Raw genomic sequence first — 27540 nt, forward strand, 5'->3', positions numbered from 1 at the left:
CAAAAGCAAACACACCCGCGGACCATCTACACCCCATACCCAACCGCCAACCTAACAACCTCCCTCTCCACCCTCAACTCCCCTCCATCAGCATACTCCCCATTCCGCCTATGCTTCACCACCATCTTCCTCGCTCTCACAACAAGATGCTCAAGCACCGCATCCTCCAACTCCTCCTCGAAAGGATTGACATCACGGACCAACATGACGAGTTGCGCGCGGGTGATGCTGCGTGAGCGCGAAGCGTCGTTTGGGGTCAGCGACCAGCTTTCTGTTACGAGGTCCCAGGTTCCGGCCCAGAGGTCGGTGACTAGGGTGTCGATTGCGAGGGTGGAATTGAGCGTGGGTGTGGGTGGGGTTGAGAGGGTGCGCGAGGTGGCTGCTGAAGATGGGGAGGGAGAAGGGGAGGGTGAGCGGCGACGGCGGTGGAAAGAGCGTGGTGGTGCTGTGACGGATACAACGGCAGAAAAGGCTGAGGAGGATGCTCGTGATATTGAGCGCGAAGACAAAGGCGTTCTATGGCGACGAGGTCGACGTCCGTTTTCCTGTCTTGTCCGCTGTCGTCCGCGTACATCTTCTTCTCTTGTCTCATCTTCTTCACTGTCCTCATCCTGGTCCTCATCGTCATCCTCTTCCTCCCCATCTCCATCGCTTTCCTCCTCATCATCATCATCATCATCATCAACCCCCCTATTAAACAGTACAGCCCTACAACTTGGACAAGTACCACATGCCGCACTTCCAGACCTCAACCACTGCAGCAGACACGTCTCGCCAAACACACACTGACATTCCGGATGTGCAGTGATCTGAACGACTTGATGGCGGTCGGTGCAACGCTGGCGACAGATAGAGCAGAGGACTTCTTGCAGGGTGGTAGGAGTGTGGATGTGGTGTCGGATGAAGAGGGCGCGGGATGTTGAGTCGGGGTGGTAAGGCATGTTGTGTGCGTGGTGTTTGTTTGGTTGGCGGTGTTCTGGATATCTTGCTGTGGTATTATGGTGTCTTGCTGTTGTGCATCTCTTTGCTTGTGAGCCTATGGTAAGGTAGATATATCGCTCTTGGTCGTAGCCGGTCTGAGACTTTTGATGTCTAGAGATATGTATCTGAGCATGTCTTACTATGTCTTGCATGACGACAAGCGACTACAACAGCGTAATGATCTAGAGTGCTAAGACATGCGCTCGTACCAGAATAGTCTTACAAGCTACCAATCTCGGTCTCAGAACACATTTTCCCAGATGCAAGTAGTACACTTCCGAGTCCTGACACCCCGAACACCAGCTTGTTCAAGAATAGATATTATGCCATTGTATGCTATTAAGTCGTAATTTCGTCGCTTTCATGCATAGACAATACCTATACAAAATGCTCCAGAACATTAATGGGGAAAAGACCAAATTCTCTGACCAAGACAGATACAAGAAGTATAGCAACTCCAGTCCCGCACACAGTGCGAGTAGTCGAGAGAGAGACGCTGATGATGTAAACGGAAAATGACAAAAAGGAAAAGGACCTGAAAAGAAGAAGGGGGAAGAGGGACAAGATATCCAGCGAACGCCTTTCCCGCACACTCCATGTGCTATGCAAGATATTCCCAGGCTGATGATGCGAACAACGCCCAATAGTCTCATCAAGTAAAGCAAGCTTTTCAACATCTCCCAAACAAATCATCAATCTTCTAGTCAAAAGATCTCATGGCCCAACCCTCCAAACCCATCATCCCCAACCTTGACCTTCTTGCCCTTGCCCTCCATCTCACGCGGTATACTAGGCACATCAGGTACATCCCTACCATCAGGCACAACACGCACAGGCTCTTCGCTCTTCAGATTACTCCTCGAGAACCTCTTTGTGAGCCTCGAGCTAGACCGTCTGCCAGGACTCTTCTTGCTCGCGGTGCTCTTGACGCGTTTTATACTGCGCTCGGTGCGCTCCGACACTTCGGCTTCAGAGGCGGATGCAGCGGAGAGCATGTCGATGTCGCCTTCGGAGTCGGTGGGTATGGGCTTGTACTCGCCGTCCGAGTCGTGGATGGTGGCTTTGCGCTTCTTTACGATCTTGCCGATGCTGGCGGGTGGCTCAACTTCGACGGGGGTAGTGTTTCGTGATGGGTCTTCGTTTTCGCTCGGGGTGACGTCGGGGGTGGGTGGTGCGAAGTCGGGGATGCGTGGGACGGGCGGTATGTCGTTGTAGAGGACGGTCTGGAGCTCCTTCTTCGCAGAGGCGAGCTTGTACTCGAGATCGGAGACGCGCTTCGTGAGCTTCTTCTGCTTGTGCAGGTCTTTCTTGCTGGGGGTGTGGCGGAGGGTCGGCGTTCGCGGTGTACGGATTGGGGTCGCTGCCTCGGCCATGGCTGCGGTCAAGCCAAGCTGCATCTTCTCAGCCGCAACAGGCTGGGATGGTGTACCAAACTGCCGCGACCTCATAGCGGGTCGTACAAAGACCTTGGGTTGAGGAAGAAGACCCAGGTCCTTCGCTTCATGGTAGGCGATTTCGGCATCCCTCTTGCGCTGGTCGAGTAGTTGCTGGTGCTGGTCCTTCTCCCGCTCCGCGTCTGCGTTCCCAGCTTTGCGCTTGCCCAGAACACTTCCGAACATGGAAGCGAACGCGCGCTGGAGGCGGGCATACGTTGTCTCCGTCGGCGCGGTTGCCGATGCCTGGACGCTTGTGCTAAAGCTGGATTCCGTGGGGGTCCCGCTGCCGGAAGCAGCCCTCGAAGAAGCCGACTTGACCAGGCGGGGCATGCGGTTCGCAGAGCTCTTTCTCGACGTCGGCGGCTTCGCGTTCTCCTCGTTGAACTGCTCGATCAGCTCTTCGATGCCGATGTCTTTCCATAGCTCGTCCGGCGGCGGTCGTATGCTGCCGTTGGTGTTTGTGTGTTCCTTGAAGCGCGACGCGCGCGGCTGTGTCGACTCATCGGCGGCGTCGTCGCTCATGGCCAGAGCCGTTGCGCGTGTAATGGGCATCCGTCTGGGGTGCTCGCGGCGCTAAGATACAGTGAGGTGGTGGAGATAAGGGAGCGCGCCTCGAGGAAGCGGCGAGGCGGCAATAAGGCGGAGAAGGGTCGAGGGTGTATAGCGGAGGAGCCTGCGTGTTTGTTTTGTGCAGAAATTAGTCGAGAAGTTGCATCGCTGGTTGCAGCGTCGGACACGACAATTACTGGCTACGGCTTCCGAGGTGAGGAGGACCCTGTCAATGCGTGACTTGGCACCCACTCATTGCTCGCTACCCTCCACTACGGCCCGTGACACGTTGTCGACTATCGTTCACCGCTTGCAATTTTTATCCCTTCACCAGCACATCAGCCGGGAAATCTCCACAGCGGTCGGATGAACATGTTCAGTTTGTAGTATTACCGCTACTGTACACTCAATCGACCGATCTATATGCAGTTCCATGGTACCATGACTCGCACAGGGTGCCTGAGTACCCGCGCGCTAGGAAAGCAACCATGCAATCACTGTCTAGGTATCCTCGTACGGCCGCCAGACGCCAAACATGCAGTTCCACTCTCTACAACTTCGCCTTGGCCTTCGACTCCTCGGCAAGTGCCTCTTCGTAGCAGTCGTCCAGCTCCTTCCTGAAAGCCTTGACGGTTTGCGGGCGCTTCAACTTCAATCTGCGTAGTGTTAGTGAAATGTCTGTGTAGTATGTCAAGTTGAACTTACGTTGGGGTCAAAAGTTGGTTTTCGATGGTCCAAGGATCAACAAACAACCGCACAGCCTTAACGCGCTCGTAGCTGTTGAACTTGTTCTTTCGTCCCACCTTTTCCAGCTCCTTAAGTACCGCCTGTTCGACCTTCTTGTTCTTGCAGACCTCCTTCAACTTCGCGATGTCACCTTCCGGGATCTTCTCACCGAGCACCTTGGATGCGAATTGTGGGAAGATGTCGGGCGCGACACCAAAGATGGCCACGAGGAAGGATTGATGCGAGTCGCCATGGACGTAGCCAGAAGCGAGGTAGCTGCAGTTTGCAAGGTATACATTCTCGATCCGCTCGGGGGAGATGTACTCACCCTGTGCGAGCTTGAGAACGTTCTTCCTGCGGTCGATGATCTTGAAGCGACCGAGTTCGTCGACGGAGCAGATGTCACCAGTGTGGAACCATCCATCGGCGTCAATCGCCTTGGCAGTCTCCTCCTCGTTGCGGAAGTACTCCTTGAACTGCGATGCAGAGCGAATCAGCAGCTCACCACGAGGGTGCGGCTTATCGGTGGACATGTACTCCATGTCAGGCACGTCGAGCAGAGCGCACTCTGTGTTCGGTCCAACACCACCGCAGTTGCCAGCGGAGAAGTCACCCTCGTGCTGGACGAGTGCAACGGCGTAAGTCTCGGTAAGACCGTATCCTTGTGTGAAGTTGGTTCCGAAGACGATGCGGAGGAATTGATGCAGACTGGGATCAATGGGCGCAGAGCCACTAACAAGTACCTTTGCGCGATCCAATCCAAGACCAGCAGAAACCTTCTTAGCCCAGATGCGGTCGTAGAGCATGTGCTTGTTGGTAGGGTTTTGCTTGTCGTTGAGAGCCGCCAGCTTGGTCGATACCACGTGTCGGGATAGTGCTCCCTTGACGCCAGTGGCTTGGACGGTTGCTTCCTTGATCTTAGCTCCGAAGCGGTTGTACAGCCTGGGTACACCAGAGAAGATGGTCGGTCGCAGCATCTGCAAGTCATCTACTAGCTCTGCGATGTTTCCATGGAAGTAACCAATAGCAGCACCAGTTGCCAGCCCACTGTGTTCTCCCAGCCGCTGGTAAATATGTGCCAGGGGCAAGAAAGAGCAGATGACCTCGTTAGGACTGCTACCCATGATGACCATGGATGTGCATGTTCCGGCATGCGCGTTCCTGTGAGACAGAACGACGCCCTTGGGGTTTCCCGTGGTGCCAGATGTGTAGTTGATAGTGACAATGTCCTCAGGTGTAGGAGGGTTCATCGGGATTGGTTGCCTCTCGCCCAAAGCTTCCACATCCTTGATGTAGTGAATTGTCACACCTTGTTCGCTCGCAAGCGAGTTCAGGATGTCGCCCTTGGACTCTCCGGGAAGCTCGCCGGCGGAGAGCGGGTCGAGTACCACGATGAGCTTCAGCGAAGGCAGTCGAGGTTTCAGCTTCAACAGCGCGGTAACGTGGTTCACTCCAGCAACTACGCAAGCCAGCTCAGAGTGGTTGATGATGTATTCGGTCGTGTCTGGACCTAGCGTGTCGTAGATGGAAACGGTGTAGAGTCCTTGTGACATGCACGCCAGATCCGTGATCTGCCATTCCGGCCTGTTCTGACACCACAGTCCAATGCCGTACTTTGGCGCGGTAACGCCAGCTTGTTTGTGCAGATGTACCAGGCCGGCGCCAAAGTTCGTTCTCCGCTTGGCGACTGTCTCGTAGTCTTCCCAAACGTAGGGACCGAAGGTCTTGGTAGCGGTGTCGTAGGGGCGGTGGCCCAGGCACTTGTTCTTGGGCCATTTGGCGACCGAGTTCTCGAATGCCTCGTGGGGTGTCCTGATCTCAGGGACAAGGTGATCTAGCAGAGGCTTGTCCGTAAACCTCCAATGCCTGTAGATGGCGCTCCTTCCCTCTGCCTCTGAGCCTGGCAACGCCACACTGTATGGCTGTCCTTTCGCCGGAGGGCCGTGGAGCTCCTCCGCGCGGTCCAACTGAGGGTCTATAGATCCGAACATCTTTGCGTATATGTGTGTGTTCGGCTAGGTCGGTTTCGAGTGGTCGCTCTTTCCGCTTCGGTCGAGGACGGCTTCGTGTAACGTGTAAAGGTGATACCAGCGAGGTGATGACAGACAGTCTACTCTATATCAAACGTCAGCAGAGCTCTTGGTAAACACGTCGCGCATGGGCGAAGTCGGCGTGTCCGGGACAGCCCCAAGCTTCTAGCTTCCAGCTGCGACATGGCAGATGACCTCACATACCTATAGCTCTACGCCAGGACTCCCGCTTTCTCGTCAGCTATAGCGAACAGTAAAGAGAAGATGCAACACGTCTCGAGAAAGGGCAACGCGCTCAAACTCAGCAGTGGAAGATGGGAATCAGGCGCAACGAACCCTAAAGGTCAGGGTTGTAATCATACGGGACTAAGCCAGAAACTCCACAATTTCCCATGGCGGCGCAAAACGTGCCTCGGCAAAGTCGTCATGTCGCGCGCCCGTCCAATTGCGACCAAGATGAAAACTGGAGCCAAGTTCCTGCACCGAAAGCTACCGGTCAGGTGCGCTGGATGCAGCTGAAACCCCGATGTCTGGGCATCCCGCTCTTCTCCAGACTCCGGAGCAGGCACCTTTTGGCATGTGTTTGCGGGGAACGAGATGGGGCGCCGCGCTGCCTTGGGTGTACCGCTGAGCGAGAGGGCTGGCGCATATGGGACGACGAGAGCGTTTGCATGCGCAGATGCGTCATGTGCTAGATATTTGGCTTTCACATGTTGTCGAGATCAGATCCTGGGGTAACCATCCTTGCTTCGCGACAACGTAGACGGCTCCATGCTGATTGGTCAGCGGATCTCGGTACTAGAGCCCACCGGTAGGGAAGATGCCTCGGCTTGAGATGCTGCGTGTGCGCTGCCAGGGGTTAGAAGAGATATGTAACGACTTCGTACGAGGACACCACGGAGAGAGTTCACGCTGCGCGCAGTAGTGTAGGTATCAAGCGTCCAGATTATCAGCCACAACATGTCGGGGCTACCATTAGGTATTCATTTCATTACAATCTCGGAATCGCTATTCGCGTTTCTAGAGCAACAACCTCAGTACCACGTTCCTATGTAGCTCCCGACAGAGACGCAGAGGGCTCACCGCCGCCTGTTTTTGTTGCGTTCTCAGGCTGACCCTTCTCAGCTGGCGCCGTTGCCGACTTTTTGAAAGACTGCTCAAAGTCGGCAATGATGTCGTCGATGTGTTCTGTGCCAACCGAGATGCGAATGAGATCCTGTAATCTGTCAGCATGTTATCACTTTGGCTCATTAGGCAATATTTGCTTACCTCAGTGACACCTGAGTTGATCTTCTCCTCGTCACTCAGCTGCTCGTGCGTCGTCGTCCAAGGATGGATAGCCAGCGTCTTGGAATCGCCAACGTTCGCTACGTTGGAGATGAGCTTGAAGTTGTCTACGACCTGGCTGCCCGCTGCACCACCTCCTGTTACGCCAAATGACAGTACGCCTCCGAACCCACGAGGCAGGTACTTCTTCGCTAGCTCGTGTGATTGATGGCTCTCGAGACCTGGATACGATACCCAGCTCACGTTCTTGTTGCTCTCGAGCCACTTCGCCAGCTTGAGTGCATTGGATGCGTGTCGCTCGCATCGTAGAGAAAGAGTTTCGACACCAAGGATGAGCTGTTGGGCGGCGAAGGGGTTCAGCGCTGCGCCTAGGTCTCGCAGGATCTCAACGCGCGCTCGCATGATGAATGTAATGGCTCCAAAAGTCTCCCAGAACTTCAGCCCGTGGTAGCCGTCTGATGGCTCGACCATCTGCGGGAAGCGCTTGCCGTGCTTGCCCCAGTCGAACTTTCCGCTGTCGACGACGATACCACCAATCGTGGTTCCGTGGCCTGTCATCTCAGTCAACATATGCCTTCTTTCCAAGGACGAAGTGAGCGTTACCTCCGATCCACTTTGTCGCAGAGTGCACGACAATATCAGCGCCAAAGTCGATAGGCCTGCAGAAGTATCCTCCAGCACCAAACGTATTGTCAACAATAACCGGAACACCGGCCTCATGCGCAATCGCTACGATCTTCTCAAAGTCGGGAACGTTGTACCTCGGGTTTCCGATACTCTCGAGCTTTGGGACATTAGCCAGCTTGTGAACAATCATTCGCAAAAACTCACATAGATCGCCTTGGTCTTCTCGTCAATCGCAGCCTTGAAGTCGTCCGGTTTGTCACCGTTGACGAACTTGGTCTGCACTCCCAGGCGCGGGAAGAAGACCTTGAGCTGGTTGTATGTGCCTCCGTACAAGTTCGAGGTTGCAATGATATTGTCTCCGGCGTGCGCCAGAGCAGCTATGGCGATGAATTGGGCGGACTGGCCAGACGCTACTCCTAGTGCTGCAACACCGCCTTCCAATGCGGCGATACGTTTCTCGAGGACATCGACGGTGGGGTTCATTATGCGGCTGTAGATGTTGCCGAACTCCTTTAGTCCGAAGAGTCTTGCGCCATGAGCGCTGTCATTGAACGTGTAAGACTGTTTGTATCAGCATGAGTGTCATTGGAGGCCCACTTCGTTCCACAACTTACACTGGTCGCGTAGATGGGTACGGCACGAGAGTTTGTCACTGAGTCTGGCTCATGGCCTGGAGATGTTGTATTAGCATATACACCTGAAGAGAAGCTGAGAAGCGCTCACCAGCGTGCAATTGCAGCGTCTCGAAGTTCTTGGATAGTTCCTCAGCCATGTTGCTTTACAATTCAACAACTATGCACAATGGCGCTATGAATTGGTGGTAGAGTGCTAAATGTTCACAAGAACGTTTAGAGATGGAGGAGAGGAAGGCAAAAAGAGGGGAGAACCAGTGGATCAATTGTGCCAAAAGTCGCGTCCGTCACGTCATTTTTGCCCACGCGGGTGTGGATCACACTTGTAACCAGAGCCCGCAGGCACTCCTTCGTAGCTTCCCGTGGCGGGAAGTGTGCTTGAAGCCTGTCACGCTCGTACCATACCATCACAGGTTAGCTTTAGGTAAGCCAGTCTTCTTTGCGGCATAATGCGAAAAACTTCAAGCTCTACGTTTCCCATTATGTGTAAAAGACAGTCACATTGTACTCGTCGGATGCATGGCGCGTCTTCTGGTAGGACGCTGGCAAATTGCGTGATTGTGTTGATCTGTATTGGGACGCGGGGTAGATGGAGGGGTACTCTTGAGGCGGACTAGACGACGCGAGATGTATCCGATCCGTGGATTGGACTTAGAGCGCACCACCTGCATGTATTGCTCACGCAAGGGGACCAAAACTAAAGTTCAATAGCGCATTGTGTGCCATGATTGAGCCTACGGAATCTATGCAAATCACAAGCAGCCTCCCTTATTGCATGCTTATGCGTATACTATCTCATCCGTTAACCAATAGAAGGAAATGCCAGAGCTCTCAATCTGCTGAGCCACGTGTTCCGTAGAGCACATTCAAACAAAGTACAAGGTAGGAATAATAGATTGAAAGGAAACAGAGGGCGTATTGCCTTGATGGGGGTATGTGGGTAGTATTTTTTGTGTAACAGTGAAAGGAAACGGTAGTGTGCAGCTTAATAGCTGACGTATGTGTAATAGAGCATAGAAAGACAGGGCTTGGATACAAAATAGGAAAAATTGCCGTGGTGAGATCGCACATTCGTCGTACTCGGGGGTATAGATGATCAGAGCACATTAGATCCGTAACAGCACACATAACGCCGTACTCCTACAACAGATCCTTATGCAACGTACATGCTGGGGGCCGGTCTTGTCAGAGCTACGCGGCCGTCAGCAGAGAACTCAATGGCCGACTGCGGGAACATGACGTTGCCGTTGTGTCCCGTCCGCACGCCGGTAGCTCATGGCCGCTCGATCCATTGGCTCTTCCATATCCGGAGAGTCGGCAGGATCGTAGTTGTACCCAGCACCAGAGGGTTGTGGCCTGCTGCCAGAAACCATGCGTTCGTTCAGGTGGCGGGAGTCGAATGTGCTGGAGAAGGAACGTTTGTTGCTTGATCCAGCCGACATGGGTGGAAGACCCTGTGCCTGAGCATTGAACTTGGGCAGCGCATAGTTCTGGCTGGACCCGTCAGAGTTGACGGACATGGTAGCTGAAAGGGTACCGGGCGGCGACTGGTAAGAAGGCGAGACGGGCTCCAGCTTTTCGGCGACGATGGGCCTCAAAGATGGCAGCGGCTGGTGGCTGGGAGTGTGCACAGCACTAGGCGTAGACGAAGCATATGCCTGGGGTGAGGTGTGTAGAGGCTGCAGGGGTTGCAGAGGCTGGCTCATTTGCTGTGGCCGACTGTACTGATCCATAGAGCTGTAGGATTGCACTGCATGGCTGGGCGCGGAGTACTGCTGAGGCGACGACTGGGTCACAGACGACCGTCGGTAGTCGACTGGCTGAGCGTACTCGGCGGCCACGTGTTCCTGACGAGAAGGAGGAACCTGGTCATAGTGCGCCGGCTGCTGGTAGTTTGAGTAGTTGTATTGCTGGCTTGCGGGCATTGTGGGCTGGGGTTGCTGCTGGCTCGGGTAGCTGCTGTGTTGGGTGTGTTGAGCGTGTTGAGAATGTTGCGGGTGTTGCGAGTATGCAGGAGAATGCTGGGGAGGTTGCATCATGGAAGGCGTCTGGGGAGCGGAGTACTGCTGCGAGTATTGGTGTTGTTGGCTTGATGCATACGAAGGCATTTGCGTGTACGTGGGGTTCTGCGGCGGTGGCATCTGCTGCTGATAGCCATTGCTGGCAGGGTAGCCATGTGCCATCTCCTCCATGCTCGGACGGCGGGGTGGTGCCAGCGAAGGATTGCTGGCGTTGGAGACGGACCGCGGACGGTCATCGAGAGGGGCGTTTGGTGCCTGGCCATAGTTTTCGGGGGTCGCTGTTCCTCTGGCGCGGTCGTAGCCACCACCCTCCTCATCATACTCGTCCCATTCCTTGGACGACTTGTTCTCGCGGCGCCTCATCCTAACATCGCGACGGATACGAACACGGCAGCCCTGCTCGGCAACCTGGCGACTCAGGGCAGTACTCTCAGACAGACCAGGGAACTTCTTTGCAGAGAAGACGGTGAATGGCGACGATCTGACCTCAGCACGGTGGGAGACAAAGTGGTTGCCGTCGAAGATGACTTCTGGGTCACCAGGGTCCAGGTCCTTGACCTCGGCCAAGTTTTCGAACAGAGCGAAACTCAGGCGGTACTTGCCCTCGTGACGGACTGAAAGATCGGGAAAGATGAAGTAGCCGGCGGGCGTAGGGCGCTCGAGGTAGGCCATGCCCGCAACGGGGGTGCCGGTCAGGACAGGAAAGCTGGGGCCTGCCGAGGACTGGGTGCGTCCATGTGCAATGGCGCGCGCATTTTCGAGACTGGCATGGAGGAAGAAACTCGCATTGTAGGCGAAGGTGATGTCCTGGTCGTTCTCGTAGATGCGAAGCTCGACAATGGGGGGAGGGTCCACGGGGCGGCGATCGGCACTCGACTTTGCGCCGCTACCACATGCACGCGCGCGTTCGGGCTGCTGGATTACCTGCAGATTGTAGCGAATGGTGCGGCCATCCTTGGTGGTGCGGATGAACTGGCTCTTGTTTTCGTGGCTGACAGCAATGTTGGACATCATGAGTGCGATGTGTCTGGTCTGCAGCGAGTCAGCATGCGGAGTCGTCGTGGAGTTGGGGTGAGTCGACGCCAGGGACTGCCTCGCGGCACCCACCCAAAGGGAACACTTACATCAGCGACCACACAATGGGTACTTTGAACGAGCTAGAACAACAGCTACGCTGGAGTGAACCACGGTAGCAGACAGTCTGGAGTGGTCAGCACATGTGTTTGACAATGCCATTCCGACAGACTCGTGGGCGCCGCAGGGCCAACGCCGCATCGCTGGCTGACGCGTGCCCAAACTGTCGGCATCCCAAAGGCGCGGGCGGGACTCGCTGGGGAAACTTACCGATGGAGAGGTGGAAAATCAACCAAAAATAATGCGCAAAGCAACAAGTCGAGCAGAGGAGCAGTGCAGTAGGGGATGCGCAGAGATGGATGTCTTTGCGGTGCTGCGGTCGATGGCTGGGTGGTGCTGAGGGCCGGGTGCTGGGGGCCAGAAAGCAGATAGCAGAAAGCTTGGGAGACGCGACGGCGAGGCTGGCTAAGATGATGCCAAGTCAAGTGTGCTCAAAAGGAACCTCCGGGACAGATGGCAGAGCGAGAACAGCACCGGTCGTCGGGAGCCGCAATTGCAGTGAGGGTGCAAGAGTCGGCGATGGATATGTGAAGAATGGGGAGAGCTGAGGGCACGCGGCTATGAGAGGGGACGGCTGAGAGGCCCGCTGGGTCAGGCTCATCTGCACTGACACTTTAGCCGGACAAAGGCAGCTTAGTGTGCTGTGGCTATTGGTTTGAAGCCTCACCCGCCTGCAACCCATGAATGCTCCGCGGACGCCTCGCGCGCAGAAGCTGCAGTCCTAGTACCACCACGGCAAGGCGCAGTCGTCTTGCGTCGTCGTGCATCGCGAGAAACTGGCGAGAACCATGGTAAGGAGCGCGTTGCTCTCCACACCTTCCTCTCTGCACGCCCGCCATCCACCACCTGGGCACAACCACCTGCACTGACTCGTGCGCCCCGAAGCGAGCACCAAGCGGGAACCGAAACATATTGGCCCGCGTCTTGCCAAAGTTAAACTAGCCGGCCAGGCCACTGCCCACCGATCACACGGTTCCAGCTCCCGGCTCTCGATGGGCAACCATGGTGTCGTCCCATCACATCGCCTTGGGTCTGGCGCCATGCCTACGCTACAAGGCACGCACATGCCATACTACACTTGGGAGTACTCTCTCCTACGAGCATAGTGTATTCCATACTAGTCACCTTCGCATTCGCCTCTCCCACATCCAGATGTCACTAAATTGCACTGCTGCCCATCTCAGCTGGGCGCCACGTCTGGGTAGAGAGCCGGTTTCTGTAGTAGGCCCGCCTGGGGATGCATGGTGCCAGGGTGCCCGGGAGATACCGCCTGGGCCAAGCACACTGTGCCGTGCGACAATGGCTGGCGCACACAACAGCCAGATGGTCTGATGCTCGTCACTATCCATGCCGACGCCTCGCTACTCTTTCCAGCCCCATATCGTCCTTTTGCCAGAGTGCTGACCGCCCCCATGAACGGTTCTCCAACGGTGCTTTTTATGCGACGCTGCTGACTGACTGCCGGCTGGGACGCTGGAAACCAATGGCCAGCGAGGCGGTTCCCAGCAGCCAGCAGTGGGCAGCAAACGGCCCACTCGCGAAGGATCACCGTGGCTGACATGCCCCTGCTGCCCTTCTGCTGGATTGCGCCAAGTGGGATCCTTTACCCGTCGTTCCAGCCACCTTGATTCGCCCCCTCCATTATCGGAAGCATGCAGCCCCAGTATTCCTGTCTTCCTCAACGGCCGGGATGCGCACTCTCCCGTTGCAGCCCTCCTCAGGGCCTGGGGCGATCAGATCCGCTTCCTGCTGCCAACAACATCCTGCACGCCGTTTCGACGTGTTGGACATTTAATCGCAGTCAGACGCTGCCCTTGCTTGTCGATGCCGAGTCCATCTCGTGGTGATCACGTACCGCCGAATCGTGCATGAGGACGCCCGTTCTATCCGCAGCCCGGAGCAACTCGCAAAAGTAAATGCCATTAGAGTTTGCGGAAAGCGGAGGTTTCACCCTTCATTGATTGGGACTGTTGCCGGCGAACCCACCACGCGCACATGTCAAACGCTCTGTTGGTTGACTGCTGTCGCACTTAGGCTCCGACAAATCCCCCGGAAGTTACCAGTCGCTTTACCCTGGCCGAACACAGCGTCGTCTTCCGCGCTTTCGCATTCGACCCTGATGGACCCTGTCGCTGAAACCTTGGTCGGTAACTTTGGATGGTACGATCGTTTTATGACGCCGACTGCCAGTGTTCGCGTCTGGCGTCGTCTTTCCGTTCCTCCAAAAGTCAAAGCCCTTACCCTCGGCAATGGCTGCGCGGAGAGTTGCACAACGTCGTTGCTGAAGACCATCAACAATGCAGTCTCCCGCCCTAGCTTGCACGAGAAGACGCATCATGGCACCAGTCGTATATGGTTTGCAGCATTTCGCGCAGTCTCCTGCAAAGGTTCTCCAGCCAACCTGAAATCACTGCACCCACCGCGATACGCGCTTGGCCGTTGCCTGAGGCCTGGATCCCACACTCGTTTCACTCTATTCAACTGCAGCCTCGCCAAACCACTTGAACCCACACCCGTGCTATCTCCATCACGCGGTAATATCGCACGGACTTGCATGCCTCAAATTACGCTTTGCAACGACTATCGCGCAAAGCGTGACAGCAGAGTACACCCAGTCCTTGCATGAGCCCGTGCTAAACCTTCAGGCTAGGCGCATGCCTACAAATGACGTCTGCGCTCCACCGACCAGACTTCCTCTGCCTATGCTGTCTCGATATCAGGCCATCTTTCGCTACACTCAGCGCCCCTGGAGGCACTACAGAGCCACGTTGACCTAGCGTGTTCAATAGACGCCGCAAGACCCAAACAGTCGCATTCAGCTCCTGCGGCTCAGTGTACTGGGCGCCTCTTGAACACGAACGTCACACTGGGAAAAGCCACGTCTTGACCCGGGGCCATCATGGTCAGTCTACAGCAGGCGCAGCCTTACCCTCAGATACCGATAGTTCCAATGGTCGGGCCCAGGGAAAGCCACCATGCAGTCAAGATGCCACACATGACGACCACCCCGCGTCTACATGGTCTGATAGCAGCAAGCACATACCTTTCTGTACATACCAACATACCTCATATTCCACAGGGTCTACTACATACGATGCGCTGGCATGCTGCGCGCTCCTGTGGCCACAATCCGGCAAGATCGGAGCGCACATCAAGCACCGAAAGGCTTGGAACAGTTCGACTTGTGCATTCCTCAAGGGTGGCCTTCTGGAAGCCCCTGTCTTTCTAGAAGATATGATCTGATCGGTGAAAGAATGTGAGAGGGACCATTGGTGTGCTCCATCCCTTACTTAACACGGGAGATTCGGCGGCTGCAGACGTTACGTCCAGCGGCATTCGACAACTGCACATATACGAGGCTTGAAATAGAAGTGCGGATGCAGATCATGCTGTTGGTACTGGGTATGCGCTGGTCAATCAGCGTCACAGGGAGTGCACGGCGCTAACACGTTTTCAAGACGTTGGCTTTCTGTCGTATCGACTGCTGTCTCTCTCCATTGGCGACTTGGAACATTCCAACGTATAAGCTATTGCTTCGCAGACACCGTGACGTCTACCAGCTGACCTGGTACTCATGAGGTAACCCGTCTAGATGTCACACAGCCTTCATTCCAAGGATAACTACGCATCACTGATAATAGCGATGGTATTGTTCGTCGAATTTCCGTTCGGCCTCAAGAATGGCAAGTACACGTCACCTTACGCGTCAGTTTGTCTGCCCGTGTCAGCCTGCGCTTCATGCTGTGTCGGGTCGTTTCAACTCCGTCATGCACTTTGTAGTCGCGATTCCTCGTCCATTGTTCTTCTGTTAAGATCTAGCGAGTCAATTCGCACTGCCAAAGTCGGTCGTCTCATCAGATTCTGCCATGGTACTGGTTCATCGCTGCTTGATCGTCGAAACATGATCTCTCCTCTCAACGTACGAATCATTAATCATCATCTTCATTCCATGTGTCTCACTCGTTCGCGACCGAGTACATCAAGAAAAATGTGATTGTGGTTGCAAGCTATATTCCCGTATGAATTCTTTGAACTGCTGAACACGTCTTCTGTTCTCTCCAGATCATACACCATAAACCCAACCCCTTTCTCCCACGAATCCCGGTCATCTCGCCGCACTCAGAGGATATGATACCATCCTTTCCCCGGCTTTTTACAGCTGTGCAGTGAGTCAGCATCAGGAGCGATCGACCGAGCAATAGTCACTGTACTGACCGTCATCCACCATGACCGAAAAAAAGCTGATCATAGACAGCCAACACCATCTTCACAAAGTCCTGCTCCCACACACCACTCATAAGACGATCCGTCGTTTTGGCAGGGGTAGGTAATGTTCTGGCGCACACCAGACCATGGTAGAGGTAAGACTACACAGTAGCGACCTACGCAAGGATCCGGACGTGGTCTTATTGATACCTGTGGTATTGGTGCCGCCACCGGTTCCGGTGCCGGTGCAGCAACTGCACTGATGGCAGTAAGAGAGAGGAGAGTGAAAGTAAAGCTGAGGAACTGCATATTGAGGGATGCTGCTTATTAGAGTGAAGAGGACTGCGGCTTGCTATCGCTTTGAAATGATGGGTGAGGAGAGAAATAGGACGGACTCACTGGCTTTCTTATACACATTTTTCGGCGGCTTCTGGGCAAGCCAACATCTTGCTCGACTGGCCCACTTACTCCACTTACTGACTGCACGATAGTACCTCTAAGAGTATCGATTCTGCATGTGCGTCCTTAACTCCACATCTTTACGTTCAGCATTCTCGTCCTTCAGACGCAACAGATGTGGGCCACCACCTCGTGCATCGGCCTTCATTCGCCAGTACGTCTCCTTCCTTCTCGTATACCACAGAACCGCATATCGATAGCGGATCGCGATAGGATCTAGATTGCCATCTAGCCGTCATCCCCATATCTACTCTCGTCGAAGCGATGCGGCGCAGATGGTCCTCGAACGCATCGGTTGGACAGCGGCAACGGCGCCTACTCCCGCAACTGGTGGTCATAGTCACTCCTCCCGGGCACATGATCTCTCGAAAAGGTCCTTCGATCTCATTTTGGTGTGCGGCGTGGGCGAGAGGAGCTGGCTATTGGTATGCGGAGATCCCTTGCTTAATGGTCGATGCGGGACGGATCTTCGGCTAGTCGGACAACACCACGATGGTGTAGATACGAAACTGGAGATTTGAGGAGGGGATATTTTGTGTTAACGATTTGACAAACAAGGCTTGACCTGAAATAAAGTGCTCGGTCATAGTATCTGATGTGGCTGATATGTAGACATCGTTGATTAGAACTTATTCCAAAATAAGGCTCGCCCCACACTATTCCTGTTTCCCTCCATTGCATTCCTACTCTCAATCTTCATTTCTTCCTCATCTTTACATAGATTTACACGTCCTACCACGTCACCCTCTACTCCTTTTGTATTCACTATCGTCATTTCCCCATCCACCCATCCCCGATACTCAAATCCATCTTCTAGCCTTCCCCTGCCGAGTCTACCCTCTTCAGCCTCATCTTCATCCACCTCGTTAATCTCAACCTCCCACCCCTCCATCATAGCTCCCTCAAACATGAACGCCCCTCTCCCCTTTCTCTTGACAGTCATCTGCGTAGCCCGCTCATACCCAACATCCCACCCATCTCCATCTCTCGAACCTGCCTCTGGCACCCAACTGCCTCTTGTTTCTACTTCTATCTTTGTGGTCTTAGCCTGAGGTCGATTGAGAGAAGCTGAGTGCTCGCGGTATGCAGTGTGGCTGACCAGCGAGGGGGCGTATGCTTTGCTCGTCACGTCGTATGTCTGCGAGAAGATTGAGGGGTTGTCCTGTGGCTGAGGGACTCGATGGACGACGCCTGTGTGGGTGGTATTTAGTGTGGAAGCCGTGGTGGTGAAGATGTGGGTGAGGCAGGAGAATGCCATCTTGACGAGGGTTTACGCAGGTGTTTGAAGCGGTGGTTGGATGGTAGGCCTGCCTTTCTCTGTCAAGTGATACTGTTTGGTTTTCTGGTGTCTCGCTACATTTATCTTGATCAAGATGCGAGTGGCCATCTATTCCATGGTAGCATGGTGATGTCTCTCTTTTTTTTTGAGACATTTCTGTTTGCCAGACAATGAGGTACTGTGCTTTGTTCTTGTCTCGTGGCGTCTCTGCGCCTTCTTTGTCGATATACGAGACAATCAGACGTGTATTGTATGTAGAAAGCGAGACATGGTTCGTTGTATTTTCTGCAGTTCTTGCCATGGTATGCTCTGTTTCTGAGGTGTGATTTAAATCAGTCCATGGGGAAGTATTTTGATGGTGCCAGATAACCTGCATGCGACTGTATCATAGACTTGGAGGTTGAAACGTAGTTCTAGATTGGCTTGCATCAACGAAGTTCAGAAAGTCTAGAAAGTCGCGAACACAGAGAGCCTTAGCAGGGGCTCGTAACGCGATGTCATGCAGTTTACTGATCAGCCAAGTGTTTCATACATTGCTTAGCACTAACATCATCACAACGAGCTTCGGTGTGAATCCAATTTGTGCAATACAGAATCACGCATCACGTATGTTCTCAAGTGAGTTCTTGTGTAGGATCATTTCTTTTGAGTCTGATTAGGATGCCATCAAGTAGCCCCATTATACTAATATGTACAGGTAAAGTCGTGTAGTAGAGCCAAGTTCATCCATCATACGCGCATCCACTCATTCAAGAATTCGATCGCAAAACAGGTTACAGCAAACTATCCCAGCGAATCCGCGCTTACAAGAAGAAAGCAGCAGCACCGAGGACAGCAGCGACCTTTCCGGCGCCAACGGCAACAGCGGCGTTCTCGGTCTGCTCAGGGAGAGCGCTGGACTCAGCAGCGGACGCAGCGTCGTCGGTGACGGTAGCGGTGCCGGAGACAGTCTCAGCAGGAAGGGTGGTGGGCTCGGCAACGCCGGCAGGGCAGTGCCAGTGGTCGCCGTGGGGCTCGCAAGTGCTGGCAGTGGCCTCGTGGTCGTGATCGTCCTCGTCATCGTGGCTGTGGGATGCGGAGGCAGTGATCATGGTGGATCCAGAGGAGACGACAGTGACGGTGGTGGAGGCGATGGTGGAGGCAGGGCCGGAAGTAGCCTCCTCAGCGGCTTCCTCAGCGGAGTGCGAAGCAAGCTGCTCTGGGGTAGGAGCACCAGTGGGCTCTGGAACGCCGTCGGGGCAGTGCCTTGATATTGTCAGCTTGGATCTATGAAGTAGATGTTCTCAGATGGTCTTACCAGTGGTCGCCGTGGGGCTCGCACTCACCACCGGCAGTCACAGAGACGGTGTCCTGTGCTACAACGGCGGCAGCGGCAGCGAGAAGGGAGATGACCGAGAACCTCATGTTGAATGTGTAGAAACGACCGTAGTTGTCTTGTCGAGTTGGATATGTAGGTAACGAGGGAATGTCCTGAGGGCTCGAATAGGATGTTTCGTGAGAGATAGTAGGGTAACGAAGTAACTGCAGTGCCTACGGGCCAAAAGTTTTATATCCCCATCTTCGGGTCGATGCTGCAGAGCATACACCTACATGGCTGGGCGCCGAGCCAAGGCGGCGGATTGCCTTGGCGATGGACATTGCGGTACTCAGTTTCCGTAAAAGAAGGCAAAAACTTGCTCCTCGAGATGAACGATTGGTAGAAAGTGGTCCTGAGTAGGCGGGTTTACCGAGTGTGACGCTGGAGTAGCGTGCGAATGCCTGTTGGGGTCGGCCTCCATGCTTGGCACGTGGGATGTGGATGTGGTGGTGGAGTTGGTGTGCACGAAACGGGCAAACTGTCCGGTGCGTCGTTGAGACATTTGCGAACAGAGCCTTCAGATCAATGCTGAGGTGTGATTTTGTCAGCATAGAAGGTCAGTATTGCCCTATTGCGAAGCGTGGAGTGTTTGCAAGTCGAAGAGCGCGAAGAATGCGTCGATGCGAGGGCTCACGATGCCGCAGTTTAGGCGAAATCCGAGTCAACTCTGAACGTCTAGGTACCGAAAAGAACATCAAAACTAACGCAGGTACCATGCACTGCCATTGATATCTCCGCTTGTTTATCAAATCAGCAGCATGCCCATTCTCAGTCTTGTGGATTTGTTTGCCACACTAAGAATACGCCCTGACCCTAACACTCAACATACTACTTTCGTAGTAGCAGAGGTCTTCATTCGTGTCGGGGCGCCCGATAAGATCGGCATGTCGCTGGTGACTTCACAGTGGACTGGTAGCTGTACGTGATGATTTCTCTTTTTGACAATCTCATTCAATATCTTCGTAAGCAGTATGCAGACGAGATGAAGCCGAAAGTCTGATCGATGTTCCATTCGAGCGTTTTTACGAGAGCGGAACTTAACGAAGATTCTGTTCGCATGGTCCAACGTGGGCAATGACCACAGGATTTCAGAGGAAGCGACTGTGATCGAAATAGCCTGGTTGGTTGATTCGAAAGAATAATCCCATTCAGAAGTGGCTTGAGGCTCGGTTGGCTACTTTGCTGCAGCTGAGTGCCCTGCCAGCATGCACCTGTTCGCGACTTAGGAAGATGGCTGATGTCCACGTATTGGCTGATTGATCGAGCGAATCTGCCAGACGTTAATGGTGTCGTTTCTGGGCTTCGAAGCCAACAAGCGCATATAGTTGCGCATATTCCAGCCTATTGTCAACGACGTCGTATGATTTTGAAGACCAGCCAACCCCTCAGCGATGGACATCTGCGGGTCTGCGGCCCGGTGTCGGCACTGTCTTATGGGTACATTATGTGTCAGGTTACAAAAGAACGCTTCTCTTTCTCGTAGAAGCATACTCGAAGTCCGCTATTTCCAGTCGCGTCAAGAACTTGTGATGTGAAAGCAAGCTTCCGGTGGTAGAAGCCAGCCAACCGTCCCGCACGAGCGTCCCCATTAGCTGAGCTGGAGCAATGCGGGTCATTGCGCTGAGTTATATCGGATATGCAGAATGAATACCGATAGGGGGAGGGCGTGATATATCAACGCTGTGGGCGTTTGTGGACCTCGGTGCGTAGTGAGGATTGCGTGTTGATGGCCTGAGCATGCGAAGAGTTGGACCCTGAAAACCGCGCGGGCACCGGAAATATCCGGCAGCGCTCTGATATACCCAGGTCGGAGATGAACGCAAAGCACGTTGGCTCGGGATATCGATAAGTTAGTGAGTCTATCCGAAGGCACGTTAAGATTGCCTAGCTGCCGCTTTTCTGAAAGCTTCTGCGCTGAGGACGTGCGCATCTTCTGACTTGCGAGGCGAGATTCCCGGTATCCACTCCCCGGTGACAGCCATGTAACGAACCGACCGCACCCCTTATTTCTCCTGTTACCATTGCACGCAAGTCAGTTTTGTGCCTACAGTGAGTCAGTAATTCAGCTACGTGTAGATTCAAGTCAGGTGCAGAGAAAGGGATATGCAATTATCGTGTATATTGCTCGTAACGTTTTCAGAGGTAGCCTTCTTTTCGCTAATTATGCACAAAACAAAGGAGATAAAGGTCTACAAATCTAACATCGTCATGAAGCGAACACGCCAGCAAAAATCTACTGCTTCCGCGCCTGCGCGTACTAGTGCAATCCACTCTCGCCAGTCTCGGCCATGTGGTTTTGGCATTCGACCATGATCTTGACCATTTGCGAGATCTGCTCTAGGCGGCTGATGACGACCTTGTTGCCATCGACAAAGCCGACGCAGTTGTACTTGACGCCGGTCTTGGCCGAGAACTCGCGGACGAGCTCTTGGCCGCGGCGGAGGTTGTGGCGAGGTACGCGGGGGAACAGGTGATGAACAGCTTGGAACTGCAGACCGCCGTGGAACCAGTCCATCCAGGGTGGGCAATCGACGTCCATGGTTGTGCGCAGTTGGCGTTGAGGGAAAGACTCAGTGGGTCCGAGGTCGGCTGTGGGCATGCCCCAGTGAGAGAGGGTGATTTGTACGTGCAAAACCATGGTGACCATGTGCGAGATGATGACGAAGCCGACACGGATGGGCCATGTGGGAAGATAGAGCCAGCAGAGAAGGTAGCCGAAGATGTACCAGTAGCAGCACATGAAGACGATTTCGACGGGGCGTGTCCACCATGCTGCACCCAATTGAGCTGCTCGGGGTGAGACCAAGTGCAACCAGCCGAGGAAGTATAGGTTGAATCTAGCAAAGGCCATGATCGGGTAGTAAAGGTACTTTTGGTAAGGCACAATGACATCGCATGCAGCGTCCCATACAAACTGGAAGTTGTAGAAGGATGACAGGACGGACTTGATGTAAGTGGGGGTGGTGGAGAACAGAGGGATGTTCTGGATGTCCGGATCATGCTCCGGCATGTTAGTGATGAGATGGTGGACGTTGTGGCTGGATTTCCACCAGCCGATGCTGAGGCCAGAGCAAAAGTCTGCGATGAAAGCGCCGATGAGGGTGTCGTAGACGAAGTTGCCTGTGATTCCACGATGGCCGGCATCATGTGCTGTGAACATGATTTGTTGCTAAATTATATTAGAACGCGTTGACCCAAAAAGAGGGAGAGGACTTACCCAGAAAAGGCCAAGGAAGACTGCGGAGGTCATGTACCACTTGGCGTAAAGGAAGCCGGCGAACGCGGCGAAGAGCAGAGCGTATCGAACCGACTCTCTGGCGTATTCTGAGTAGCGGCATTGGTATAGGCCCTCGTCTTTGAACCGTTGGTGCAATTCGCGGTAACTTTGTATGATGGTGTTTTGCGTTTCCAAGTCGAGCGAAGGGTTGTCGCGGATACCTTCTTCGATCTCCCTCTCCTCTTGCTCGATGGCATACTGCTCCCTGTGCCTCTTCTTCTCTTCCGCGGCAGACAAGACTGGTGTCTCAATCTCATCTTCGGTTTGGATAAGAGGTAGCTTTTCGGGGTCGCTGGCAGGTCTGCTACTTGAGCGGTAGACACAAGTATCTGGCTTTCCAATCAACTTCTTGCTGATGATGGCGGCGGCCTTGTGCTGTTAGCGAGGACGGTAAATGCGAACGGGTGGGGGGTAGACCCACGGATCCCAGGTCGACGCTCCTCCCGCGACGTGACTTTTCGGACTCTGGCGCCGCGGCCAATCGCTTTCTTTCCGCAAGATTGATGTAGTAGTCCGGCGAGCGGATTGGAGGCTCCATGTTGGCCCAGGGCATCTCGACACGACCGATGCGATGCTTTGTCATCATAAGCAGTGCCTTATTGGTGTGATAGCTGTTGTGAGGTCAGTATTAGGTCAAGCTGGGGTGCTTACTCAACGCTTCCGCAGTATCCGGCGACATGGTGTGGCCGAACTTTGCCTGTTGCGGAAGGGCTGGTAGGGCTGGCGATATTTAGGCTCGTCCCGCATTACATACATATTGATCTCGTCTGTCGCGTCTCTTCCCACCATGTGCAGGATGGCGAGACGGCCGCCCGGATGCCTATTGATCCATTCTCCGAGATTCAGGACATAGCCCTCGTGGATTACGATTGGCTCGCCCTCGGCAATCTTTTGCGCGATCTCGGCGGGCGCGATGATTCGGTGTCGCGACATGATGGCTGGGGCTGGTTGTGAGAGGTGAGGGTGGGCGTGTTTGGTTAATCAGCGGGACAGCAGGATATATACGAATGCAGGAGCGGGCGAGCGAGGGCGCTGGCGAACCTGGGTACTTTTTGGGGAGATTTCCCGCCTACGCCGTGCGCACGGTTCGCGGGCCAGGCGAAATCTTGGAGCGTTTGCTTGCGAAGGGGGCGGAGCCGTTTGGTACGTCACTTTGGTGGCACGCATACGCACGCGGGAGTCGGAGGTGCCAGCGAGTGGAAGAGCAACAAAGGAGGCACTCCCAACGGTACCGCACAGTGGGCCCGCCCAAGGCCCTGTAGCTCGCAAATTCACCCGCCATGGAGCCTGCGCTTGCCCTGGAGCGACCAAGCCCCGCGAGACCCTGAGGCCCGCGGGAGATCAATCTCGCAGCGCAGCGTATAGATGGGCCGGCGTGCGCTCGAGAAATAGGAGAGTGGGTAACGGCTTCCTTTGCTCCAGGTGCCCACGGGCCCGCGATAGGCAGGTGCAACGCAGCATCGTCCTCGCAGCGCGCGCCAAGCCCTTGGGAACACGAATCGAAGTCCCGAAGGCCCAGATGAGCCCACATGCGGCCTAGCGCAGCCAGCATCCTGGGGACCTTGGACCCTTTGGACCCTTTTGCGGGAAAGTCGCCCCGCACAGCGAACGCCTCTGACTGGCCATGGGCGCCTGGACGCGACCCGCCAATGCACCGCGGCAGGCAGGAGCGAGGCAGCCAGGGCATCCATCTCGCAGTCGGCCCTGCTGCGCTCCCCACCACCTCGAACCATCGCAGGGCAGGGAGATACTTGTCTGTCACGCCGCAATGCAATCAACGCTATCACCAAACTACAGCGGGTGACATCCTTGGCATCAGCGCCACCGCGTGCTGCACGCCTGTGCACCGGGCAACGGCCTATCTGTCCCGATCGTCTCAAGCGCGTATCCAGTATCCGTAAAAGCAGTTTCAGTCGCCTACCTAGGTCGTATTGCGTATCGATCCCCATGCGCTATATCCAGACGCTCCACACAGGTACGCCGCGCGTACTCGCAACTTTCACCCCGTGCATGTCTAGCACCGCACATCAAACATCAAGCTGCTTTTCAGACATCACCACTGCCGCTTCCGCGTGCTTTTTGAAGGGCGGACTCGGCCCCTCAGGCACTGTCCAGCTACCTATACGTGTACGACGGAACCCATTTCTACTCGCAATGCCCCCGCCCTTCATTCGCCACTCCCACACCTCGAAAACATAATCACATCCGAATCACCCACCTCCTGAAAATTCACCGGCAGAATATTATTCATGATACCTATGGTTGCGTCAGCGTGCGCGTCATTAATTATTTCGGGCACCACGAAAAGACCGAACCGCCGTTTTGACCTGCTGGGTCCTTCACGCATAACCTGCGTCTGACCAAGTCAGCTTACCGCCGAAGAACCTCAACTATAATGTGTTCCTTTATGGTTCCTTGTAGACTTGAGAAGGATGACCAGTTGACTGCTCGGGCACGAGACTAGGCGCCGAGGCACGAGGATGCAGCCGAATCCTACCCTCCTGCACGTCCACGATCGCGCGAGGTGGCTTAGAACCTACCCATGGCAAGTGCTAGCATTGAATTTGCTGAACAATAGCTACAAACTCGGTGCATCTCTTCATGCCCTACACGTCCTTTGAAAACGACGACGACGACAGTAGCCACCTGGCAGCGCAGGCATTGGCATCTCGACAGCGACACTCATAAGCGGAGGCGAAGATAAGGATCACCCTGTTGAACCGCTACTCCTGAGATGGTTCACCTGTGTCCTGGGCGTTATGCTGGCCGATCACACAGCGGAACCGCTAGCACAGAACAACGACGTTACGCAATATGAATAACAATCAACAATTCTACGAAGGCGGGGAGAGCATTTGCACATGCGTCGCAGGGCATGGCCATGATGTGGATGATGCATGCATCCGGAGACGTGGAGGCTGCCAGATCCAGCATTCGAGATCGTTTTGCTGCGCATTTGGTTTTTCTTCAACAAAGTTCAAGATGCCGAACGTATAAATGGTACGCCCACGACTAGCCTGGCGAGCTATACTAGCATCCGCAAGCTTTGCCGCTTTATGCGTACTTTCGCGCCATGGTAGCGGCTACGTCAGCGCAATGAGCTCCTCGCAATTCACGATTGCACAGCGGGGTAGCTGCGTTGTGGCTGCGCTCAAGCTCATGTTGTAGTTGTGCAGCTTTGCGCCCAAGTCAATGTCTTGACATTTGGAATTACTACCTCAGCACGCGTCATATCTGATGATTTACAGGGAGGAGGCAACGTAGCCACTGACTACAATATGAAGACGCGCAAGTATGCGACGAACAAACCATGTATAACGCTATAGACGATCTTAGTTGATCATAAATGTAACTAATCCGACCATGAATTAATCTGACCAGACCATCCAAATACTTGGCCTGACCATGGACTAAGCCAGCCTGACCATCCGAACTGTTGAGCTGTCCTCGAAAGTTGAGCTGTCTTTCAAAGCTAAACAGACCTCGGAAGCCGAGCTGGCCTAGGACACAGCTCGCCCGACGGCTGAAAGCTCACCCGACTATGACTAGCAGTTCATCCGGCCATGACTAGTAGCTCATCAGACCATGACTAAGACCCAATAGGCTAGGGTCATCCCCGAACGATCGAGACTAAGAGTTCACCCGACCATCGCTAAGAGCTGGGCTGACCTTGACTAGAGCTAAGCTGACCATGTGTATGTGTACATCTGACCATGAAATTCGGACGAGCCAGCCGATACACCTACTTCAAGTTCAACCGACTAATGCACGTGGGTTCCTCTTCAGAATAGAAGTGGTTTTGTCTTTTGTCCTGAAGTGGAACCCACGTGCATCAATTGATCGAACTTGTAGCACTGGTATATGTGGCAAGATTGTATTACAGGTGTAAAGCTACTTACGAACAGTCCCTCCGTCTCCTCGTCTTCAGCGTGAAGAATCCAGTTCATCTCCCATCTGCCGCATCCTGGTGCCTTCCATCACCAGGCCCACCCTACAACTCCTCCTTATCCTCCTCATCAACCTCAGTATCCTTGATAGGATCCTCTTCGGCATCGCGAATAGCCTTGGCAAATTCCTCCGCCTCTTTAGGACTATTCGCAAACAAGTGTTCCCGGACAAGTCTTTGCGGCGTCTCGCCAAGCCACTGGAACAAGCTAAAGTCCTGGTACTTGTCCGTACGGAAGATTTCGAGCACCTCGACGTCCTCATCGTCAGACAGGTTCTCGATGAAGTGGCCCATGTTGCGGGGGATGACGCCTACGTCGCCGGCTTGGAAGTCGAATGTGCGTGCTGTGCCTTTGGCGGCGAAGATCGTTACGCGGGCACGGCCAGCGATGAAGAAGGACCATTCGTCTGCGTTGGCTGTGGTAAAGAGTTAGTATGGAACGATGGATGGGTAAGTGAGTGACTTACGGTGCCAATGCATCTCACGGATTGCGCCAGGTTGAATGCTCAAGTGTGCTGCAGCGACAGTCTTGGAGATGGGGAAGTTTGTCGAATCGGTGATGCGGACTTGACCACCAGTCGTGTTGACAGGCTCCTGAGCAAGCATCTTGTGGGTAAACTGAATCTTCGACTTCTTGTATCCCTTGCCGCCGCTTGGAACCTCGTCGTCGATGGGACCGGGCTCTGAGCCCTGGAAGATGTACTTTTCCTTCTCGGGAATCGCCTTGAAGACTTCTGGCGAAACGCGGAAGTTCTCACCCAAGACGGACTTGGGTGTCAGTCTCATCCAGTCGGTAAGCAGGAAGGTAGAGTCTTCAGAGAAGTTTCCGTCATCGAAGACGAGCAGGAATTCGGTGCCGTTAGGGCTCAGGCCTTGCAGCGAGTGAGGGTGGCCAGAGGGGAAGTACCACAGGTCACCCTTCTCTAGGTCATCGACGAAGGAGCCACCTTCAGGATCGAGAGCAGTGATGCGGACCTTGCCTTCTAGGACATATGCCCATTCGGCTTCCTTGTGCCAGTGCAATTCACGAATGACGCCTTCTTCGAGACGCATGTTCACGCCGGCTAGCTCCTTGCTAGTACCCAGCTCGCGAACAGTCGTCTCGCGCGTCCAGCCACCCTCTTCGATGCGGATATGCGAGTCGGCAAAGGACCATCGCATGTTGGGGATCGCGCCATGGTCGGTGCTGGGTGGGCGGACGAGATCTGGGTTTTGTCGTTCGCGCGCTCGGTTGCGAGGCCCTAGAACACTCGCTCCGTCACCATTGCGCTGGAAACTTTGTTAGTATGTTGACCATCATCGAGCTAGATATTCGTCGTTCCGCGGAGGAATGATCTCAATGATGGACTCACGTAGGGTAGTGGCTGAAGCTTGTCGCCTTGCGAATCAATCTTCTTGTCAAATGGATCATTGTTGCCGGGCTTGTACGGATTGAAGACTTTGTTAGGTCCTGCGTGGTGTCGCGCACTGCCAGCCAGCGGTTGTTGTTGCTCCAATGGCGCAGCTACGGCACCGCATACGCCAAGCGCGACCAGTAACGACGGAAGATGCATGACGGCTTCAATTGACCTCAAGTGAAGAAGCTGAAGAGGA

At 54.4% G+C, this 27540-nt stretch overlaps 7 protein-coding genes across 7 annotated transcripts; all 7 read right to left on the reverse strand.

Annotated features, from left to right (window-relative positions):
- Positions 1 to 1685: 1685 nt before the first annotated feature.
- On the reverse strand, positions 1686 to 2939 carry J4E83_002885 (uncharacterized protein; the record flags this gene model as incomplete). The annotated part of the gene is made up of 1 exon (XM_049329826.1): positions 1686 to 2939. The coding sequence occupies one exon, from the start codon at positions 2937 to 2939 to the stop codon at positions 1686 to 1688; it is 1254 nt and encodes a 417-aa protein (XP_049191505.1).
- Positions 2940 to 3516: 577 nt separating this feature from the next.
- On the reverse strand, positions 3517 to 5683 carry J4E83_002886 (uncharacterized protein; the record flags this gene model as incomplete). Its single annotated transcript, XM_049329827.1, has 2 exons — positions 3517 to 3622; positions 3672 to 5683. The coding sequence occupies 2 exons, from the start codon at positions 5681 to 5683 to the stop codon at positions 3517 to 3519; spliced, it is 2118 nt and encodes a 705-aa protein (XP_049191506.1).
- A 1087-nt stretch (positions 5684 to 6770) lies between these two features.
- J4E83_002887 (uncharacterized protein) lies at positions 6771 to 8408 on the reverse strand (the record flags this gene model as incomplete). The annotated part of the gene is made up of 6 exons (XM_049329828.1): positions 6771 to 6938; positions 6992 to 7560; positions 7613 to 7793; positions 7841 to 8197; positions 8251 to 8306; positions 8360 to 8408. The coding sequence occupies 6 exons, from the start codon at positions 8406 to 8408 to the stop codon at positions 6771 to 6773; spliced, it is 1380 nt and encodes a 459-aa protein (XP_049191507.1).
- Positions 8409 to 9482: 1074 nt separating this feature from the next.
- On the reverse strand, positions 9483 to 11303 carry VEL1 (velum formation- protein; the record flags this gene model as incomplete). Its single annotated transcript, XM_049329829.1, has 1 exon — positions 9483 to 11303. The coding sequence occupies one exon, from the start codon at positions 11301 to 11303 to the stop codon at positions 9483 to 9485; it is 1821 nt and encodes a 606-aa protein (XP_049191508.1).
- A 6867-nt stretch (positions 11304 to 18170) lies between these two features.
- J4E83_002889 (uncharacterized protein) lies at positions 18171 to 18771 on the reverse strand (the record flags this gene model as incomplete). Its single annotated transcript, XM_049329830.1, has 2 exons — positions 18171 to 18612; positions 18767 to 18771. 2 exons carry the CDS (start codon positions 18769 to 18771, stop codon positions 18171 to 18173), a joined length of 447 nt encoding a protein of 148 aa, XP_049191509.1.
- Positions 18772 to 20981: 2210 nt separating this feature from the next.
- On the reverse strand, positions 20982 to 22934 carry J4E83_002890 (uncharacterized protein; the record flags this gene model as incomplete). The annotated part of the gene is made up of 4 exons (XM_049329831.1): positions 20982 to 21893; positions 21942 to 22370; positions 22423 to 22612; positions 22756 to 22934. 4 exons carry the CDS (start codon positions 22932 to 22934, stop codon positions 20982 to 20984), a joined length of 1710 nt encoding a protein of 569 aa, XP_049191510.1.
- Positions 22935 to 25992: 3058 nt separating this feature from the next.
- On the reverse strand, positions 25993 to 27500 carry J4E83_002891 (uncharacterized protein; the record flags this gene model as incomplete). The annotated part of the gene is made up of 3 exons (XM_049329832.1): positions 25993 to 26363; positions 26415 to 27216; positions 27300 to 27500. 3 exons carry the CDS (start codon positions 27498 to 27500, stop codon positions 25993 to 25995), a joined length of 1374 nt encoding a protein of 457 aa, XP_049191511.1.
- Positions 27501 to 27540: the final 40 nt, after the last annotated feature.

The sequence above is a fragment of the Alternaria metachromatica genome (assembly GCF_023757995.1).
Source record: "Alternaria metachromatica strain BMP 0045 chromosome Unknown scaffold_4, whole genome shotgun sequence".
Lineage (NCBI taxonomy): Eukaryota > Fungi > Ascomycota > Dothideomycetes > Pleosporales > Pleosporaceae > Alternaria > Alternaria metachromatica.